The 19,048-nt window shown below is 33.3% G+C and overlaps 1 protein-coding gene across 1 annotated transcript in view; it reads right to left on the reverse strand.

Annotated features, from left to right (window-relative positions):
• LOC124372466 (DNA repair protein RAD51 homolog 3-like) overlaps nt 1-17,328 on the reverse strand; it is a 32,494-nt gene extending 15,166 nt beyond the window's left edge. The window contains exons 1-2 of the mRNA XM_046830867.1: nt 17,149-17,328; nt 15,852-15,980 (exon numbers count right to left, since the gene is read on the reverse strand). Of these exons, the coding sequence (XP_046686823.1) occupies nt 15,852-15,980; nt 17,149-17,265 (246 nt within the window). The 5' untranslated portion in view covers nt 17,266-17,328. The remainder of the gene's footprint in view (nt 1-15,851; nt 15,981-17,148) is intronic.
• Nucleotides 17,329-19,048: the final 1,720 nt, after the last annotated feature.

The following is a 19,048-nucleotide window of genomic DNA, read 5'->3' on the forward strand; positions in this document are numbered from 1 at the left end:
TAAAAAAATGGTTAGGCCTACTAATAACAATAGATTTTTAAACACCTGTTACTTATTTTTATTTACTTTTTTCTTAATAATATGTACATTTCATATAATACATCCTTAAACATGTTAATATTTTACATTTATACAAATTTCAATATAGTTTATCTATCTGGAGTTTCTTTGACTTCTTATCCTAGTATTTAGTTTTTCCAGTCTTTATAAGTTTTAATTAGAGTTACTCTATATACGAATTATGCAAGTTTATACTGAGCCATTATCAACTTCGCATTTTGATACACAGTACATACACATACTGAATATGTACCTCCAGTCCTTGGAAGAACAAAGTGCTATGTGGGTTCGCAGAATTTAGAAAACCCTATTTTCTGTTCAGGATAGCAATTTTTGAAAATGGTAAAACATTCATTCATTTATTTAAAACAAACTTTTTGTAGATGAATTCTGTCCGTTTTTCCTTGTATTGATGACTTACTTCATCACACTCATTAAATGTGTGGGCTATATGTGCTGTTTATGAGCTAAGTGTTCTCCCAGGTTTCGGATATGGGGAAGACATTACAACTTTTTCTTTAACAAGACTTTTTGCTGTTTTGCGATAAAATTACTTACTGCAGATTCATTCTCAATTTGTTTCAAGATCCAGTTTTTAGGAAGTGTTGTCAAAATTTACATTTAAAAATTGATCTCTTGTAGTATTAAATTTTTCTTTCAATTGAATAATAATCTCACTGTCATAGTTGGTTATGACTGGACTGTCGAGGATTAAACCAAGTACTTTAGTTCTAAATGCTCTTCTAACTTTTTAAAATTTATTTTTGTTCAATCTTTCCTTTTTTCATCAATCAAACACAGAATTTCATTCAAACTTTCAATTGCTTTTTCTTTTTCAGGAGTTGATAGTAATATTTCTCTTGCGTTCGTTTCCTTGGGTTCATTTTCTGGTTAGTGTAAAATGATAACTGCAAAACTAATTTGCAACAAATATAACATATTTTATTACCTGCAACTATTCTTTTATGACTTTTTAAAATATTTTCATTCACAGTCCTTAAAGTTTTTGTGGTAGTCATGACCTGAATGTTTAAATGGATTATAGTAATATTAAGTTATGATGGACTTGATTTTTCCCTATTTACAACAGCTTATACAACATTGTTGACACATGAAAGGACATGTCTGTTCAAGAATCAATATTAGTAGGTCAACTGTATAAGCAAAATCAATCAATCTACAATTAATTGCTCACACATCACAGTCAATATTGTTGTAAGTATATTAAGGACCAACATTTATAAAATCATTAAAATTACATGACTTAAATTATTTGAAATTAAATTTAAATAACTTTTTTTTATTTACAAACTGTAGTTAACTATTAAAAACAACAAATTAATTAATATTTATTTATTTTCCAATAACACAAATTAAAATACATATGTACCTATCTTACATAAACTTTATATTATCATAAGAAGGTATTAATTATATCATATTCAAAAAATAAAATGACAAACTATATAAATGTACTGGATACAGTTCCTGTAGGGAAATTAGGCTTTACATGGGCAAGTAAGCCTGTGCGTTCACACAAGCCATTATGGTGCCGATAATTAGAACTGATTTTAGAAGAAACCAAATTAATTGTAATACATTAAATTTAGAAATATATTATATTAATTTAATTTATATTTATTATTGTTTAAAAAATAGGTTATTATTTTTTGTTTTTCAAACAAAAAAAAAAAGTGGAGTTAACACAAATTACCCACTTAAATTGTGTTTTAAAAAGCAGACTCTACAGAATGCTATAGGATACCAATAATGCTGAAAACCCTTTGACACCACTAATGTATTTTTAACATATATCCTGACATCATCATCAAGGTTCCTATCTGAAATTGTTATGGTGTACTCGTAAAATCATGCATAAAAACATGTATAATTTATTGAGTTTTGAAAATTAATAACTAAAAAATTATAAGGGATAGAATGTTAAAAAATTATATTTGAGTTAAAAATGTGAACTCAAAGAGCTAGTTAAATGTATTCGGCTATTATGTGTAAACATTGTATTGACAGTACGACTGTATGTTTAAATATTTTAACCAATATTTTCAATTTGTTTAAATTTATAGAGTGAAGCATAACAAAAGTAACAACACTTCCTATTTCAACATTTTGGTAACAAGGCAAATCAATTTCTTTTATTCTGGGTCATAAAGCAATATGTGTGACACTAAATGCAATTTTTATGACAGAAAATCGTTGAGATGATGAAAATCATCGCATCCGTTTCTCAGTGATGAGATATACGATACTGATTAGGTAAATACTGATTTAATTCTTAGACTGAACCAAGGAAATAGTATCATAGCGAACATGGATTGGGAAGCAAGAACTACAGTATTGTATTATCTTTACATATGGAGATGGCAACTGTCATAATGTAAGTATTAAAATGTGTTAGTATTATTGATGTTAATTTTAAATAACAATATCTATATCCATACAATTTAGAAAACTACAATTTCGATCCAACCTCATTACAAAATTACATATAGTTGTAATTTATTTTGTTTCTATTTATATTGTTTCTCAGGGCAAAATAGCAAACTCCAATTTTGTGTTGGAAATATAATTAATTTGAACTAGAAATGCAAAACCAGAAATAAGAATTACTCACACTGTTGCTCAACTTCTGGTTCTCTTAATCATGAACAATGTAAAATGGGTACCTGATGCACGACATAATATGACTAATTCCACTTTTAAAATATCATAGGACCCTATAATATTACATCACAAGTGCTTTCACTAAGAAAACTATGAACTCTTAGTTTCTGAAATCGTGGGAGCTATTCAAACAAATTCATGGAATGTTGCATAGAAATTGCGGGCGAAGCCACGATACATTATATACAGTGTGTCCTAGTTTAGTAACTATTACAGTAAATATAACCTAGTTATTACACATGCTTATTAACCTACTGGACAGGTTTGTTGATGCTTTTGTAACATTTACTAATGTTCCCCTCCAGTTTCGAAGTACAATATTCTTTTTACTTTTCTTTACTCTACCCATTTAGAAAAACAGGTATTTAAAAGCAAATTAAATACAAGAATTTAACAACAACTAATACAAAAGGATCAATATAAAGACCAACAGTAGGATAACAAAAATTGTAGGTAAGATCTGTCAGCCAAATCAGCTGACTCCAAATCTTGTCTTAGTTTCTTGGCTTTGTTTTACAAATAGTGTATAATGGTAGGTGAATGTATTGTATAGTATAAAAACTGCCATGAAGAAAACCATTTGTAACCATTGAAAATTAAAATGCAAACCAAATTTATGTATGACAAAACAGCAATTTTGCTTATTTTGACCACTTGAAGCATTGTAGAAAACAGTATTTTTTGTACATTCAAAAATTGAAAAATTAATTTCTATTGCATTTTTCTTATGTATTAGGACCTAAAGAACAAAAACATGGAATTTTTAATTGTTGTTTTGGGCCATTTTCAGTAGCAAATCCTACTAACCCTTTAAGGACCAGATACTACACATAGAATAGCTAAGGTGGGACGAGTCAATTCAACGTAAATGTTGAATTTAACTCAACCAGTGACTGGAATCTGGATTCACATTTGTCTAATGAAATCCTAAAATAAGTCTGCGACAAAGAAGATCACAACAAACTCTTTACATCATTTTGATTTGAGAGACTACAAAATATACAAATATTGTTTAATCTAGGTGAAAAAGTATTTGAATTGTTTCTGATAAGACAATGAGAATACCTATTTACCTATATTAGAATATATTTTTATATATTGTAGTCTGGGTGTCTCTGATGTCGAAACAATGTAAAGAGTTTGTTTTGATCTTCTTTCTCAACAACTTGTTTTACATTTCTTCAGACAAACATGACAACAGACACCAGGAGTCAAGCCTGTGTCTTGTTTCCAGTTGCTGCAGTAAGAGGCAGGTGAACTGGAGCTATATTTGATATTCACACCAGGTACTAGCTGTAATATTAGTACTTTGTATTCTGCTTTAATTTGGGAAATTAGGTTCAAAATCTTTAAGAAGAATGATGTATTTTAACATGCATTTCATGTAGAAAATATATCTATAGTATTATATAAGTCCAATGGTGTCTGTCTCTGTGTGTTTTACTCAATAATATAAAAACTATTGGACCAATTGAACTGAAATGTGACATGTACATAATTAGGGTCCATGGTTAACATATAGGCTATTCCTTTTTTGAAAATCCCTCCAGGCTACTTTCCAGTAGTCTCTAAAGATGTAAAAATCCCATAAGAAATGCATTATAGCAAAAAATGTAATCATTTGAAAGAGCCTGATAAATATAATTAACTGTTCTGTGTAACATTGTTTTATGACAGCACAACCATATGTTTAATTAATTTAACTATTATTATAAATTGTTTACATTTATAATCTTAAAAGCAAAGAGTAAGCTTGATAGAATTGAAACTTCTTAACCCCTTGCGCTCGAATGGTCAGTAGTACTGGCCATGCAACGTCTTCAGACAGCCCGTTATTAGTTTCGTCATTGCTTGTCATCGCCGCTCGAATGGCCGCGCTAGTTCCACTGCTAGCTAGTCGCCATGTTTGTATACTTTCCCAGCCAGCTCGTAATTCTTTTCAAATGACCTTTGTATTAGAAACATAGGTATTTAAAAATGACGTAAACACCATTTATAGATAATTAAAGAACAACTTTAATGAAACTAACTTATTCTAAGATAAACAAACTGTTTGTTAATGTTATTTTTATACATACATTTTTAAATTCAATAATTAAAATAAATTGCTGAAATTACAATTTGATATTTACATATGACACAGTTGTAAAACATTTTCCAACGTTTTTAGTCTTTGAACTTTTTGGCGGAGTGGAATTTTTCAAAACAATCCCATGTGAAGTCCTGGGTTGTTAGGACATGTTTTGCAGTACAATTTGCTGCGTTTTCTGTCCTTGCCAGGTTTCCTATCACTACAAACTACGCAGTCCTTAGTCTTGCCACCATCAAGTGGATAGGGGATGTGCAATTTTCCGTTTAGTCTTTCTTCTTCATCTGAAGTGGAAGGCCTTCCTCTTTTTCTTGAATTTCTTACGTCTCCCACTAATTGTTTAATCAAAATTTTTCTGAATTTTCTTTGCCGTATCTTAATTTGTCCTTGGTTCAGATTGTAAAGTATAAAGGCGTTTACAACTGCCGTTTCAAGAAGCCAGAAGAAAATCTTCCTCCACCACTTAATGGATTTCCTTGTAAAACAATAACTAGAGATGTATTGATCTGCAAGATCTACCCCGCCCATTGATTGGTTATATTTACAAACTACAGTCGGTTTTTCAACGTCTTCTTCTTGACCATTTTTCTTTGTGCGGTGAACTGTTTGGGTTGAGTTATCATACAGGGTACTCAACATAGCTACCAACTTTGTGTCTTGCCACAGGAGCACTGCAAACTTGTCTTCTTTTCTATAACAAATAATGTCACCTTTTTTTAGTTTGATTTTGCCTGCTTTGTTCTTCTGTTGACGCCTTATTTGCGCTGGTAGGCCTTTTCGGTTCATCATAACAGTTCCTGTGATATGAATTTTCATTTCAAAAAGTACTTGAGCAAGATCTAGGTTCGTGTAATACCTATCAGTAAAGACATGAAGTCCTTCTATGTTCCTATAAGTCTGTTTTAGTTTGTCAACCAGATGGATAACTATACGGCTGGTAACGCCCAAGTCTTGCCGTGGCATTCTATCAGTGGTACATTTGCCAAAATATGGCTCCATTGCACATATATAGCCTGTGCTTGATTCGGAAAGAACAAATATTTTAATACCCCATTTTATTGGTTTGTCCTTATTGTACACCTTAAAGACAACTCTACCTTTGTATCCGACGGTGCTCTCATCAACACTCACTTTATTCTCTGGTACATAGAATTCTCTAAAATTCTTATCCATGTATGCCACCACATTTCATATCTTACCTGAGCGTGTTAGCCTACCACGTACAGGTCCAGAGGGGTGTGGACTGACATGAAGATTCCAAAATAATTGTAGGAATCTCTCTTTGCTGAATACGTCCTTAAAGAACGGCTGGTAATCTACCCATTCAGTAGAAAAATAATCATCCAGTTCTGGTTTCTCGTTCATCCCCATGTTAAGAACTACACCCAAGAAAGCTTTTAATTCTGATAATGACATGTCATGCCAGGACCGCCACATTGACCTTTTTTGAAGTGGTGTTTTCATCTGAATTTTTTCACCAGCGTAACGGTTAGTCTCATTGACGATTTCTGATAACAAAGTATCATTAAAAAACAGCTGAAAAAAATCTAGGGGAGTCTTTGGTGTGTGTGTTAGTGGAGGTTTATAGCCACTGTTACCTGCCCAGTTAAACCTTCTAAATTTAGAAGGTTTTTTTCCATTTTTGCCATCCGTCTGGACTCACTTCGTCTTCACTGCTATCTGTATCACGTACTGACAACTCACCACTGTCCTCTCCCACATTGTGTTCATTTGTTATATTTTGAATATCCTCTTCATCATTTATGTTTTGTTCCAGTATACGATAATCGGCGTCTTCACCCAATTCTTCACGGAGTTCATCTTCAAATTGTTCATTGAAATTGGAATCCAAATCACTATTGTGTTCAGAACCACTGTCTTCATCAATGTCACTTTCATCGGCCAATATATTTCTAACTTCATCAGAACGTAAACAGTCATCCATTGTTCATTTATTAAAAAAATGTACTAAAAATATACAATATTTACAAAATAATAAACTTAACAAATTGTATTGTTCACAAATCCTGCTACAAAAGAACTGTTCCAAATGTAAACACTAACTATTTACAAATATTTACAAAATAATCAATTGCACAGCTGCCATTTTATTATGAAAGATGTGTTATAAAGATATTCAACTATTATTATTTACAAATTAATAAAAATTCACAGCTAAATAACATCAAACAGTACGAAACACAAGTCAAATGAACAAGTAGTAATGGGCGAGGGTGACTGACCTTCGAAACATCAGTTGTCTGAATCTTCTACGCAGAAATGTAATTGGCGGGAAACCATTGTCAGCAGATGTCAAATTTAGTTTAAGAGTTCCTCGATAGGTTACAGCACTCGCCGGACATATAAGTATAAATTAAAATAATAATAATAAAGTGTTTACGTAGTGTCCAGTAGTACTGGCCTTACGAGCAATGGTCGTATTCTGTACTGGCCAGTACAGGTGGCCATTCGAGCAGCCAGGACATACCGTACAAAATTAAAACCAAGCTGAGGCGGAAATGTCAGCGGGCAGTACAGCTGGCCATTCGAGCACCGAGGACAAACTATACATATTGCTTTCGAGTGCATAGGGTTAAATTTGTTCTGGAATTGCTGTAAAAATGAGTTTATTCAGATAAGAAAATTATGTCTTGGTCAGCACCATAATGCAAATATTAAAGACAAAGTTACTATCTACTTTTACTATTAATTATAGGTTTAAAAATGAACAGAAAGACTTAGTTGTCTTTTAACAGAAATAGGCTTCTCAAACCTGTGTGTATATAATATATACAGGGTGTCCAAAAAGTCCCGGGTCGGTTAAATATTTTTCAAAATATTTATATATATATATATATATATATACCTATATATATATATTTATCTGTTTTTTTTGGAGGGGGGAAAAGGCAAAATAAACATAGATGTTAGAAATTTAATTTAATTGAACCCGATGTGCTTGTTCAAGTGCAAAGTCTAAAATAATAGCCATTAGCAATTTTTCTTAACATCTTAAGCTGTTAACCATGAACACTGACATAATATGCCTACTCCGATTTCTAAACTGTATAGACTCCCGTAATTTATAACATTGTAATTGCGTTAATCTGAAAAAGTAAGGACTTTGACATTAAGCTTCATCCGTTCTGGCCTACAATAGTACAATTATTTCTAAAATTGCTGGAACTATTCAATAAAATATCATGGAGTGTTCGGAAATTCGAGTTATTTCACTGGTAAGACAAGACAAGACAAGACAATTCTTTATTTTCACATTCATCAAGAAGGAAGTGGCATCAAATACATATTATCTTAAAAAATTTTTCCCAGGTTTGTTGTCATTAGCTGCCTAGGTCTTCTTCACATTCTCTGCGAGTCGGCTCTCCAATTCAAGAATTCTTTTACTGAGTAAAAGGGTCTCTCTTGGAACCAGGAGTGCAGGCTTTTCTTCAACTTCCCTCCTTCCATTTTCTTCAGCTCATCAGGGAGATTATTGAAGAATTTTGCCCCAGCATAGGTTGGTTTTGTTTCAGAGAGAGTTAACTTGTGGATTGGCAAAGTAAAGTTATTGGCATGCCTAGTATTGTAAGAGTGAATGTCTTGGTGCTGTTGGACATTATGAGTTGTAGCTATCACAATACATTCTACAATATAAAGGCTGACTACTGTTGATAACCTCCACTCTTTGAATACCCCTCTACAGCTCTCTCTACATCCCAAGCCGGCCATGATTCTTAGAGCCTTTTTTTGAAGAATGAGGATTCGTTGGAGATTTCTTTCAGTTGAACCACCCCAAACCGCTAAGCCATATCTCATATGGCTTTCAAACAGAGCATGATAGGCTGTTATTGTGGCTTTTGTCGTGCTTATAGCTTTCGTCCTTTTTATGGCATAGATTGCTGAGCTAAGTTTAAGGCATAAGTTATTAATATGATTTAGCCATGAGAGTTTGTCATCAACAATGATTCCAAGATAATTAGTTGAGCTGACAGATTGAAGATTTGGTAGATCTGAAATGTCATCCTTCTTGTTCCCAAATGAAATTTGTTTCGTCTTTGATTCATTGAAAACCAGGTCATTGTTTCTACAATAGTCCATAGCAATGTTAACAGCAATGTATGAATTTATTTCTAGATTTTCCACTGAGCTATTGGCAGTTAATAGCATAGAATCGTCAGCATACATGACTAAATTACTGTATGAATGTAAAACGTTAGGAAAATCATTAGTAAATAATATAAAAAGTACAGGCCCCAACACAGATCCTTGCGGTACACCACGGTCCATTGACAGGACCTCAGATCTAGAAATTGTAGTAATTCTTTTTATGGTCTGAGTCACTTCTACAACCTGGCGTCTTCCTTCAAGGTATGCTGAGAACCATGAAAGTGCTGTTCCTTGGATTCCTAGATGAAAAAGTTTTCTTATAATCAAGTCATGGCTTAGACAATCAAATACCTTACTCAAGTCAAGTTGCACTCCCACTACATTATTTCCAGCCTCGATATTGTCCACAATGTGCTCCAACAGATCTACTATTGCAGTCATGGTGGATCGTCCCTTAATAAAACCATGCTGTTCCTCTGTCAAAAGGTTGTTCAGTTGAAGATGCTTGAAAAGTCTAGAGAGTACAATTTTCTCAATAATTTTGGATTCAGTTGGAATTAAAGATATTGGCCTAAAATTTTCTATGTGGTGTTTACTGGATTTTTTGTGAAGAGGGATAACTTTGGAAATTTTCATACTTGAGGGGAAAGTACCATGCAGAAGAGACAGTTGTGTGATATGAAAAATCGGTACCGCTACTTCATTTTTACAAAATTTTAGAATTTTTGAGGATATTTCATTTAAGCCAAAAGAGGATTTTGTTTTTAGTGAGTCTATTACTTTACTTATTTCTTCAATTGATGTGGGTTCCATAGAGGTCAGTGGCATTCCAACAGATGGGTTCTGAACAAATTGCATTGTTGGGTTGATGCACAGGTTCTGTTTGAGAGTTTCATCAGCAATAGTTGAGAAATAGTTGTTAAAATGGTTGGCTATATCTATAGGGTCGTCAATTTTGTCTCCGTTTTTAACTATGAAGTCAAATCCAGAAATTGTGTCCTTGTGCTGATGATTTCTCTCGCTGTTTATGATCTCCCAAACAGCCTTATTTTTGTTAGCAACGTTGTCAATATGAGCAGCACTAGCCTCTTGTCTTAAGGTCCTTAGTTTTAAGTCGTAAGCCTTCTTTAGCTGCGTAGAAGTTTGTTTATCCTCTTGGCTGCCAGAAAGACAATATCTCTCATTTGCTTTAAGAAAATCTTTCTTTAAGCGGAGAGCTTCTTCGTCATAGCATGGTCGAGCTTTTGGTTTTGCCACAACTCTGAATTTCTTGATTGGACAAGTGAGATCTAAAAAGTATGTTATTGTCTTCAAATATTGTCTGTAGGCCTCTTCCACACTATCTTGTTGAAGTACATTAGTCCAAGATTCCTCAGCCAAATATCGTTTGAGATTTGTTAAGTTCTCTGGACTTACATGTCGATGAGAGGAGGTAGTGGTTTTTTTTGATTCAACAGACAGAGGCAGATAACAAAGTTGTCCGAAATGGTCACTTATACCAGTATGGAGAATTTTCACTTGAGATTCATCAATTTCAGCATTTGTGCAGATAGCATCTATGGAGGACTAATGACCTTGAAATACTCTGGTCGCCGAAAGTTGGAGTCGTGTCATGTTATGGGACAAAAGAAATTCATCAAACATAATAGTTTCCCTAGTAGGTCTTAAAATGTCAATATTTATATCCCCAATCAAAATAATTCTGCTGTGAGTCGGAATGTTATCCAGAACTTTATGAAGGACCTCGATAGCTTCTGCTGTGATGTCAATCAGATTATTAGGAGGCCGATATACACCTATCATATAAAGTTGTTCTTTTCCAGAAAGTTTGATAGAGGCAACTGTTACTTCACAGACTAGGGGTATACTGAGATGTTCCATTTCCAAACTTGTAGTTTCATTCTCTACTTTGTTACTTTTGTAAATTGCTACCCCTCCTTTAATGTTATGCACTCTTCCAAATGCGGAGACCAGAGTATAACCATTTAATTGCGTATTTATGATGTTATTTGCATGTTGTCCGTGTTCTGTGACAACTACCAAATCTGGCTTGAGAGAGGATAATAAATGGTTTAATCTCTCCACCTTGTTACTGATGCGGTCGACATTTTGATGGAAAATCGACAATATGTTTTCTCCATCCAAACCAGGCCTTTGAGTGTTAATTGTTATTCTTTGGCCTTTTTCAGGTGGCTGTCCTCTAAAAAAGGACCTGTTGAGGAGGTTGCCATCTGTGTGCAAGGTTCATCTGAAGGGTTAGGTTCAGAGTGCTCTGGCAGCAATTCTAATTCAATAGCACTACTTTTATAGCTCTCATTGATTTTTTTGTAGAATTCTATGTGCTTTACGAAGAATTCTTCTAGAGCTTCATTGTGACTGCGGACTTTTGCAGTTATTGGCGGTTTCTTTGCCAGCACTTTTATTTTTGGATTCACACCCCCTTGCCTGTCCTTATTAGCTGTAAATCTTGCTACCTGTAAGGAAACACTGAAAACGTTGTTTCTTTTATTGTTAGTAGAAGGTTTTTTCAACTCGCTCAGTTTTTGACCGCAGGTTTGTCTGGCTCCTGGGGTTGATGTTGGGTAGTCTTTGGTCATCGTGCTTCTGTTCAGTTTTTGACGGCAGGTTTGTCTGGCTCCTGGGGTTGATGTTGGATAGGCGTTAGTCAATGTACTTTCGTTCAGTTTTTGTCTGCAGGTTTGTCTGGCTCCTGGGGTCGAAGTCAGTGATTCATTTGTCCCGGGGTTAGTCAGGTCATAATTTAAATTTTGAGTGCAGATAGGTTTACTTTCCACAGGTAAATGATCCAAATTGCTGAGCTGTTTTGTTTGATTAGTAGACAACTGTTGAAGCTGTGAAGACAATGCTATCATCATATTTTCCATATTTTCTTGTTTTTTATTTATGTTTAGGATTTGGAGCAGCAGATATGGAGAGGCTGTTGCAGATGAGGGATCATTCTCGATGCCTTGGGTCTGAGAAGCGGTACTGATGGTTGATTTGGACATATTGATGTTGATTTGATTTTCAAATTTAACTTGCAGGGTTTTTATTATTTTGTCTTTCTCATTCATCTTACAAATGTAATCACCATTTTACACTCATGCTCATCAAAGGTATCTTGGTTTTTCCGTCGCAGTTGGGTTTCTCTATCAAGTGAAGTTTGCATATCGTCTAGACAGCGTTGTAGTGCTTCTAGTCTCTCTGTGTATCTTTCTTTTTCATTATTAAGTTCTTCAATCTGTTCTTCACAGCTAGCAAGTTCAGCTTTGAGTCTGATGTTTTGTTCTTTCAAGTTATTATTCTCGTTGAGTAGTACAGAGCCTATTTTTGCAGCCATTTCAAGCTTTCCCTCTTCACTGGCTGTGTTTTCAAAAAAGTTGTTCTCAATTAGGCTATGTTCAAGTTCTTTAATAGAAATGTTTGGAGAATCAGAACCATTGTTCATGTTTGTGTTACAGGGGAAGCTTATATTTGAATCAGCTGTCACTTGAGAAAGTAGGTTTGAAGAGTCTGTATTACATTTGTTGCATTTCCAGTCATTTATTTTATTGAAGGACATTTTTTTAAGAGTTTTTTCACTGATATTCTGACAGCCAGCATGATACCACAATTCACATGTACCAGTGCACTTTAATCCTGAGTATTTTACTCCTATTGAGCATATACCACAGGGATATTTTGATGGCATTCTTAAGAGTATCAGTAATTAAAAAAAGGTCAGGTATAAGGAATTGCACTGTAAAATTTAGATTGATTTAAGGTAGTCAATAACCATGTCAAAAATGTAAGATACTGTAGACCAGTGTATTACTAGACACGGTACTCAGTGGCAACTACTCAATTCATCACCACTGAGACACCTTGTCAAGTAATTGGCAGACTTCTAGTGGTCAGAATTAGTCAGAAGTTGAAAATAAATGTGTTTGATTTATGGGTAATCAATTCCTTGTCAGCCAGATAGAAGCAGTACAGTGTTAGTTGTACTGCAGTCAGCTAAAAGGTGTTGTCGTAGCATAAGCACTGCTGACGCGGTATCTGGGTCAGCGGCCTCGTCACATATGGTGTAGCACTGCTGATGCGGTATTTGGGTCAGCGGCCTTGTCACATATGGTGTAGCGCCTGTGAGGTTGTCTTGATAGTGGTAAAATAATCGTGTTTAGTCGCTTATGTGTTTGACGTCACTTAATTAAACTACGCTATTTGCAATTTATGCAGAGATTTGTGTTTTTGCTACTCTCAGAGTGGTATATTCTTGAAGTTGGATATGAGTTTCATGTGAAATTGCTGCCTCTTAATGTAGGTCAGCTCTGTGGTATTAGTTTTTCAATGTATTCTTGCTTTATCTTTTATATTTGTATTATATTATAATTGTAACACTTACTGTACAGTTGCTGTTGAAGTTGTGGTGGTGAGTATTTAGTAAGCAATTTGTTGGGTTTACCTACTAATAACTGCACTAATATGAGGAGCACTTTCACAGTGAATGTTAAGTGTCAGCTATTTTGTTTTTGGTACTTAAAACAAATATTTCACTCTTCGATTTCAGGGTCCCAAAATACTGTTAAATCTAAAATGGATCAGGAGTTTAGAATATCTTCCTGTGACTATCACTTATCTCTGGAGTGTTTAGAATGTCATTTAAAAAGAATAATTGGTGTCTCTGTTTTTGAATAGAAAATTGCATTTGAAGCCGCGGGTATCTGCTAGTTAATAATATTAAAATCAATAGCATTTCTCAAATTACTGTATATTTTTATACAGTTAATGTTTATCAAGAAGAACTATGAGTCATGTTTTCTTAGGCATACACAATTGGTGTCATGATTACTTTGTAAGTTTTCTGATTCACACCACATTGAAAAGTTGCTAACACAATTAAGATCCTGTATTCAGCTTTGCTATTAAGAGCTATTTTCAGTCAACATAAGTGAATCTAAAATTTAACATTACAGCTTACTGAAAGTCTTAGGTGATAGAAGTTATGTTGCATATTATTATTACATTTGTAAATTTATAATATTTACTAGCATGTAATATGAGTCCTATGATCATTTTCAAAATGGAAGTAGACATACACAAGAGGATTAGAGATGAAACAATATTGGGGCTGGCTCTTTTTTCAGGTTTACCACATGTAGATACTTCTCTTTCGAATTAATTATACTTTTTACGCTGTAATTGACTTCGTTTTGTTGCCTGATCAAGTAAATAAAAACATATATGTAGGTCTCAGAAGACTGTTTGGTCAAATACCATCTACTTTTGGTGCTTGTAATTTACTTTCAGTACAAGAGAAAGAATGAAAACTCCTAACTTCTGAAGGCTGAGGTCTTACTCTTCAATAGACCAATATTGGTGCACACAATCTCTCCACTGTGAGAAATGTGTGTATACACATACAGATAAACAGAAACTTGTTTGTTACATCATTTTATTTCCTTAATTTATTTACTTTGACTTTGACACAGTAACTGGACTGAATGACAAAACAACAAACTAATAAATGCTATGTTAATCATAGTTGTTGTTTCTTGTAATAGCTTGTTTTATAATTTTTATCTCCTAAGTTCTTAAAATAACTAGTGAGTGAATGTTTTATCTGTCTTACAATAAATGTAACTTAAACTGTGGGGGTTTTATAAAACAATTCTTTAATTGGCCACCAAATTTGATAGAGTAACATGCTGGGAGTGCCGATGGCTGAGTGGTCTAAGACGCTGGACTTTGAGTCTGAGTTTAGAGATAGCGCACGTTCAAATCCTGTCTGTGACCGTAGCACTTTTTATCAGTACCATCGACCTTGCACTGTATCGAACTCTCCCCCTTATTCTGTTTGATAAGATCCTCGCACAGGCCAGTGGTCTATGAAGACGGGCAGAATAGGGCAAAAAGCAGATTGGCTTCTCCTTTTTTTTTTAAAAAAAAAAAAAAAAAAAAACAGACCTCTAGTTTGTGCTATTATCTTTCTTTTTATAATACCTTAAAAATGAAGTGTCACTTAAGGGGTTCATATTTAAAATTTTTGACTTAATCCCAAAATACTCCATTTGGGGGAGGAGTAAAAATGTTTCATACATAAAAAACCTCGTCAGTTAATCACATAAACATCCTCTAAATTAAATCATCTCTATTCATAAGAAAGTTAATAGGGGGAGGGGGCGGTACGTTTAAGACATCTGGTATATTATAACTTAGAATTTAATTTTAGGTTCTTTTTGTGTAAGTTGTTTATTAAATTGTATTCTAACATCAGACTTTTTACCATCAAAGTACATTACATTATAAAAGTAATACTTCATCACATAATCTAATGTTAATAGAAGATAGCTAGCTAGCTGCCTTGAAATTTATCTTAGTTCTTGCTGTTACTGAACTTCTCAGTAAATACACCTGTCAAGCTTTAGGAAATTAACAGCAAGGTATATCTGTATGTATACATGTTACCCAGTAACGTATATGTCGGGGAGGGGAGGCTAACACATGAAGTCATTAATTTTCTTCCTTTCAATTAGCTTTCTCATACCTGCATTTGGAGCAATAATTCACTGTGAAATGTTGATTTGTAAAAAGTCTTGCACCAACACCAATTGTATTGCTCTATAGCCGGTCTTGGGTTAAGAATAATGTAATATGTATTGTTAATTGGTAGTTTAGCAGAATGTGAGTTTAAAATGGTATGTTTTTCTACAATATTTAACATTTTTAGATGCAGTTTTGAACTACTACTTGGTGGACTGTACTGCTGAGATGAAGCAACTTTACATTCGAAATTTCAGGGGAAGGAAGGGAGCTTGAGCCTTTGGGCACAACTTTATAAATGCCCATAATAAAACCTTATAAACCATCAAAATATGACATTTAAACACAAAATATAAATAATGTTGAACATAAAAATTACAAACTGTCTTACCGATAAGTTGTAGTTGAGAGCCAGTCTGTTGGAAATTTGTAAAATCTTACATAATAGCACTGTTCGTTTCAACATATCACTTAGTTGAAGAAATGGAAAAGCAAGACTGTCAATGACTATTATCTTCACCTGAAAATAAATAATTTAACTATAATACCCCTCTGAAAATAATTTAATGTGACAAATTAATACAATTAAATGTTACCAGTAAATGTTATAAATTTGTTCTGGTTCATTCCCCATCGAGCAGACCACAATTTTTAACCCATTGCCATGGTACTTTTTAATGAGTGGCCAGTATTTAGGAATTTTCATAGATTCGCTCTTTCTACAAAATTTTATTAATTCAATTTTTATAAGAGGATATAGTCATGCAACTTCACTAAGTTACATTTTAAGTGTTTTAAATGCATTTAAAAAATAATATATTCATATACTTCTGTGTTCCACAAAAATGTTTACATTTTTAACAGCCAACAGATGAGCATATGTCAGATAATTTGTATGGATGTTTTTAGGCTTGTGGGAAACATTCTAAAGAGTACCTTACAATTTTGATGTTGAAATCAGCAACAGAAACAAAATGTTTGTTGTCAAAAGCAAACCGATAGTTTAAAAAGCAGCATGTTCTAGTAATAAAATGGAAATGGTGTTTTATTCTATTAAAGACAAATAATTATTGTTATTTTTTATTTAATTACTACTATTATAACAGTAATGGGTTATGTAATTTATTTTCATATAACAAACCGGACAGTTGTGTTACCAACACTGCAGAGTTTTGTTATTTTTTCTTGCTACTTGTTACAATATTGATCCAGATCTCTTAAACTTTTCTAGTTTACTGTGTACTTTTCTGTTTACAGAGGTTAATGTACACTGATTATGGTGGAAACCGAAACACGTGTATGTCAATAAAAAGATTTTTTAAAGGGTTTTAGTTACTTTTCATTATATATATATATATATATATATATATATATATATATATATATATATATATATATATATATATATAGATAACCCTATAAGTGGAGTTAATAACATAACTATAAATTTATGTATAAATACGTTTTGAAAACAGGTAATTATTCATTGGACAAAATACATTGGCAGTAAACAATATTTGAATCTATAGTTTAAACCAAATACAACACTTTCTAGTAGATTGTAGTCAATGCCTAGTAGGAAAGTTAAACTACCTTTAAATAGAGTTTATATCCACATTATATAATAGTTTGAAATATAATATTCCGTTTTTTATCCTAAAAGTTTAAGTGACACTTTACTTATTTACCTGTGTATGTTTCTGTATGAATTCTTCTAGCCCTACAACTACAGCAAGTAGCTGAGAGTAGTCTTGTACAGCGATATAATGATATCCAATAAACCGCTGTTCTTCTAGAATTTTCATGAGGTCGTGAGAGAAGTTTGCTGATCTGGCCACTCTACAGCAGTGCTCTTTACACCCTTGCCCAATATCTGGAAAAACAGCAATTTTAACCAGGTTTATTATCTGCACTGAATGTAAAAACAGGCAATATTCATGTTCTACTTTAAATGATGCTTACTAAAAACATCTTGAAATTGAACAGTGTCATATACAATCAGTTTCAATGTTAGTAACTGAACACAAAATTAATAGATTTCATATTTTTAAACTTTTTGATAAAGTAGCATTTATCATTAGCAAAGGATAGGATAATTTGTATGCCAAATTAGTTTAATTTACAATATTGCAGTGAAATAAAAGTTACTGAAAGTATTTTTGTATTATTGTTATTATTTGAAACTATCATAATCTTGATTATATGTAAAGGGCGATTGTATACCACCTCACACAGATACTATACGTATGTAAGTCTGTGAAGTCCAACATAGTAAAACCCAAGCTGTATCTCCATATTTGTCCTTTTCTTGTTAGAAGAAGAGAGCATCCTGTGATCTTCAATATCGAACAACGTTATTGTGAGGTGAAATAAACCATTGGGTGCTAGTATGTAAAAATATACTACCCCTGCATCATTGGACTAGTCTCTGGACGTTGTAATTATCCGATGGGGCATAATTTTATTTTCTTTCATAAAAATCTTTATCTAGAATCAAAAGGCTTTATTCTTAAACACAAAGTACATAATTGGTGTCAATAAATATTAGAATAATTAATGTACAAAAAACGTGAGCACAATGTTTGATAGTCATTCAAGCTGAGCAGTAAGTCAGGAACTCGTTCATCGTTTTAATTGATATCTCTGCAAGCCATTTTCGTAGCATTGTCTTCAGCTCCTTAACATTATGTGTCTCCATAGAAAGTAGATTGAAGAGCTTTGCCCCCGCACATGAAGGTTTCTTTTCAAACAAGGAAGTTCTGTAGGTCTTCTGCATGTCGTGTAGGCTGTCCATGGAAATATTTGTTTTTTTGGAAAGTCAAAATTGCTGGCAAGTGAAACGACATAAAGTATATACAGGGATGTAACAGTTAGTATATCAAGATTCTTGTAACTGTCTCTACAGCTGCCATATCGCTGTAAGTTTAGCTATGATTCTCAGAGCTTTCTTCTGTAAAACCATGACTCTGATTTTCACAAGAACTGTTTCCTCATAAGGCTATACCATACTTAATATATGACTCAAAAAGTACAAGATAAGCCAGCATTTTTGCCTACTAATGGATTTGACTCTTTTGAGAGCAAAAATAGCAGAGTTGATAGCTTAACTCATTAACATAGTTATTCCAACTAACTTTCTCGTCTAAGGTGATTCCCAGATGTATCGTTGAATGCACTTGTTCAAGTCCAGGAACTCCACAAACAGCATCCTTATAACCTCTGAGTGTCAGTTGTTTTGTTTTACCTTCATTGAACACTAGGTTATTATTTTTGCAATATTGCTGGGCCAAGCTGACTGAAATAAATGTGTTACTTTCGAGTTACTATATTGATATTTTGCTGGATGAAAGAACTCTTTGTCAGCACAAATAACTGGATAACTATAGAGATCAATGAGGTGAGACAGTTCTGATATAAATATAAAAATATATAGTAGTGAGTCCTAGACAGAGAATTCGGGCACTCCTCTTTTAATATGTAATGGAGCCGATGTTCCAGTTTTCGTTTGACCATTTAAGAACTGTTTGTCTTAAATTTGTTTTCAATCTCTTAAATAGCTGTAAAACCATTTTAGGGCAGTCCCATGTG

The sequence above is a fragment of the Homalodisca vitripennis genome, unplaced genomic scaffold (genome assembly GCF_021130785.1).
Source record: "Homalodisca vitripennis isolate AUS2020 unplaced genomic scaffold, UT_GWSS_2.1 ScUCBcl_3302;HRSCAF=8757, whole genome shotgun sequence".
Taxonomy (NCBI): domain Eukaryota; kingdom Metazoa; phylum Arthropoda; class Insecta; order Hemiptera; family Cicadellidae; genus Homalodisca; species Homalodisca vitripennis.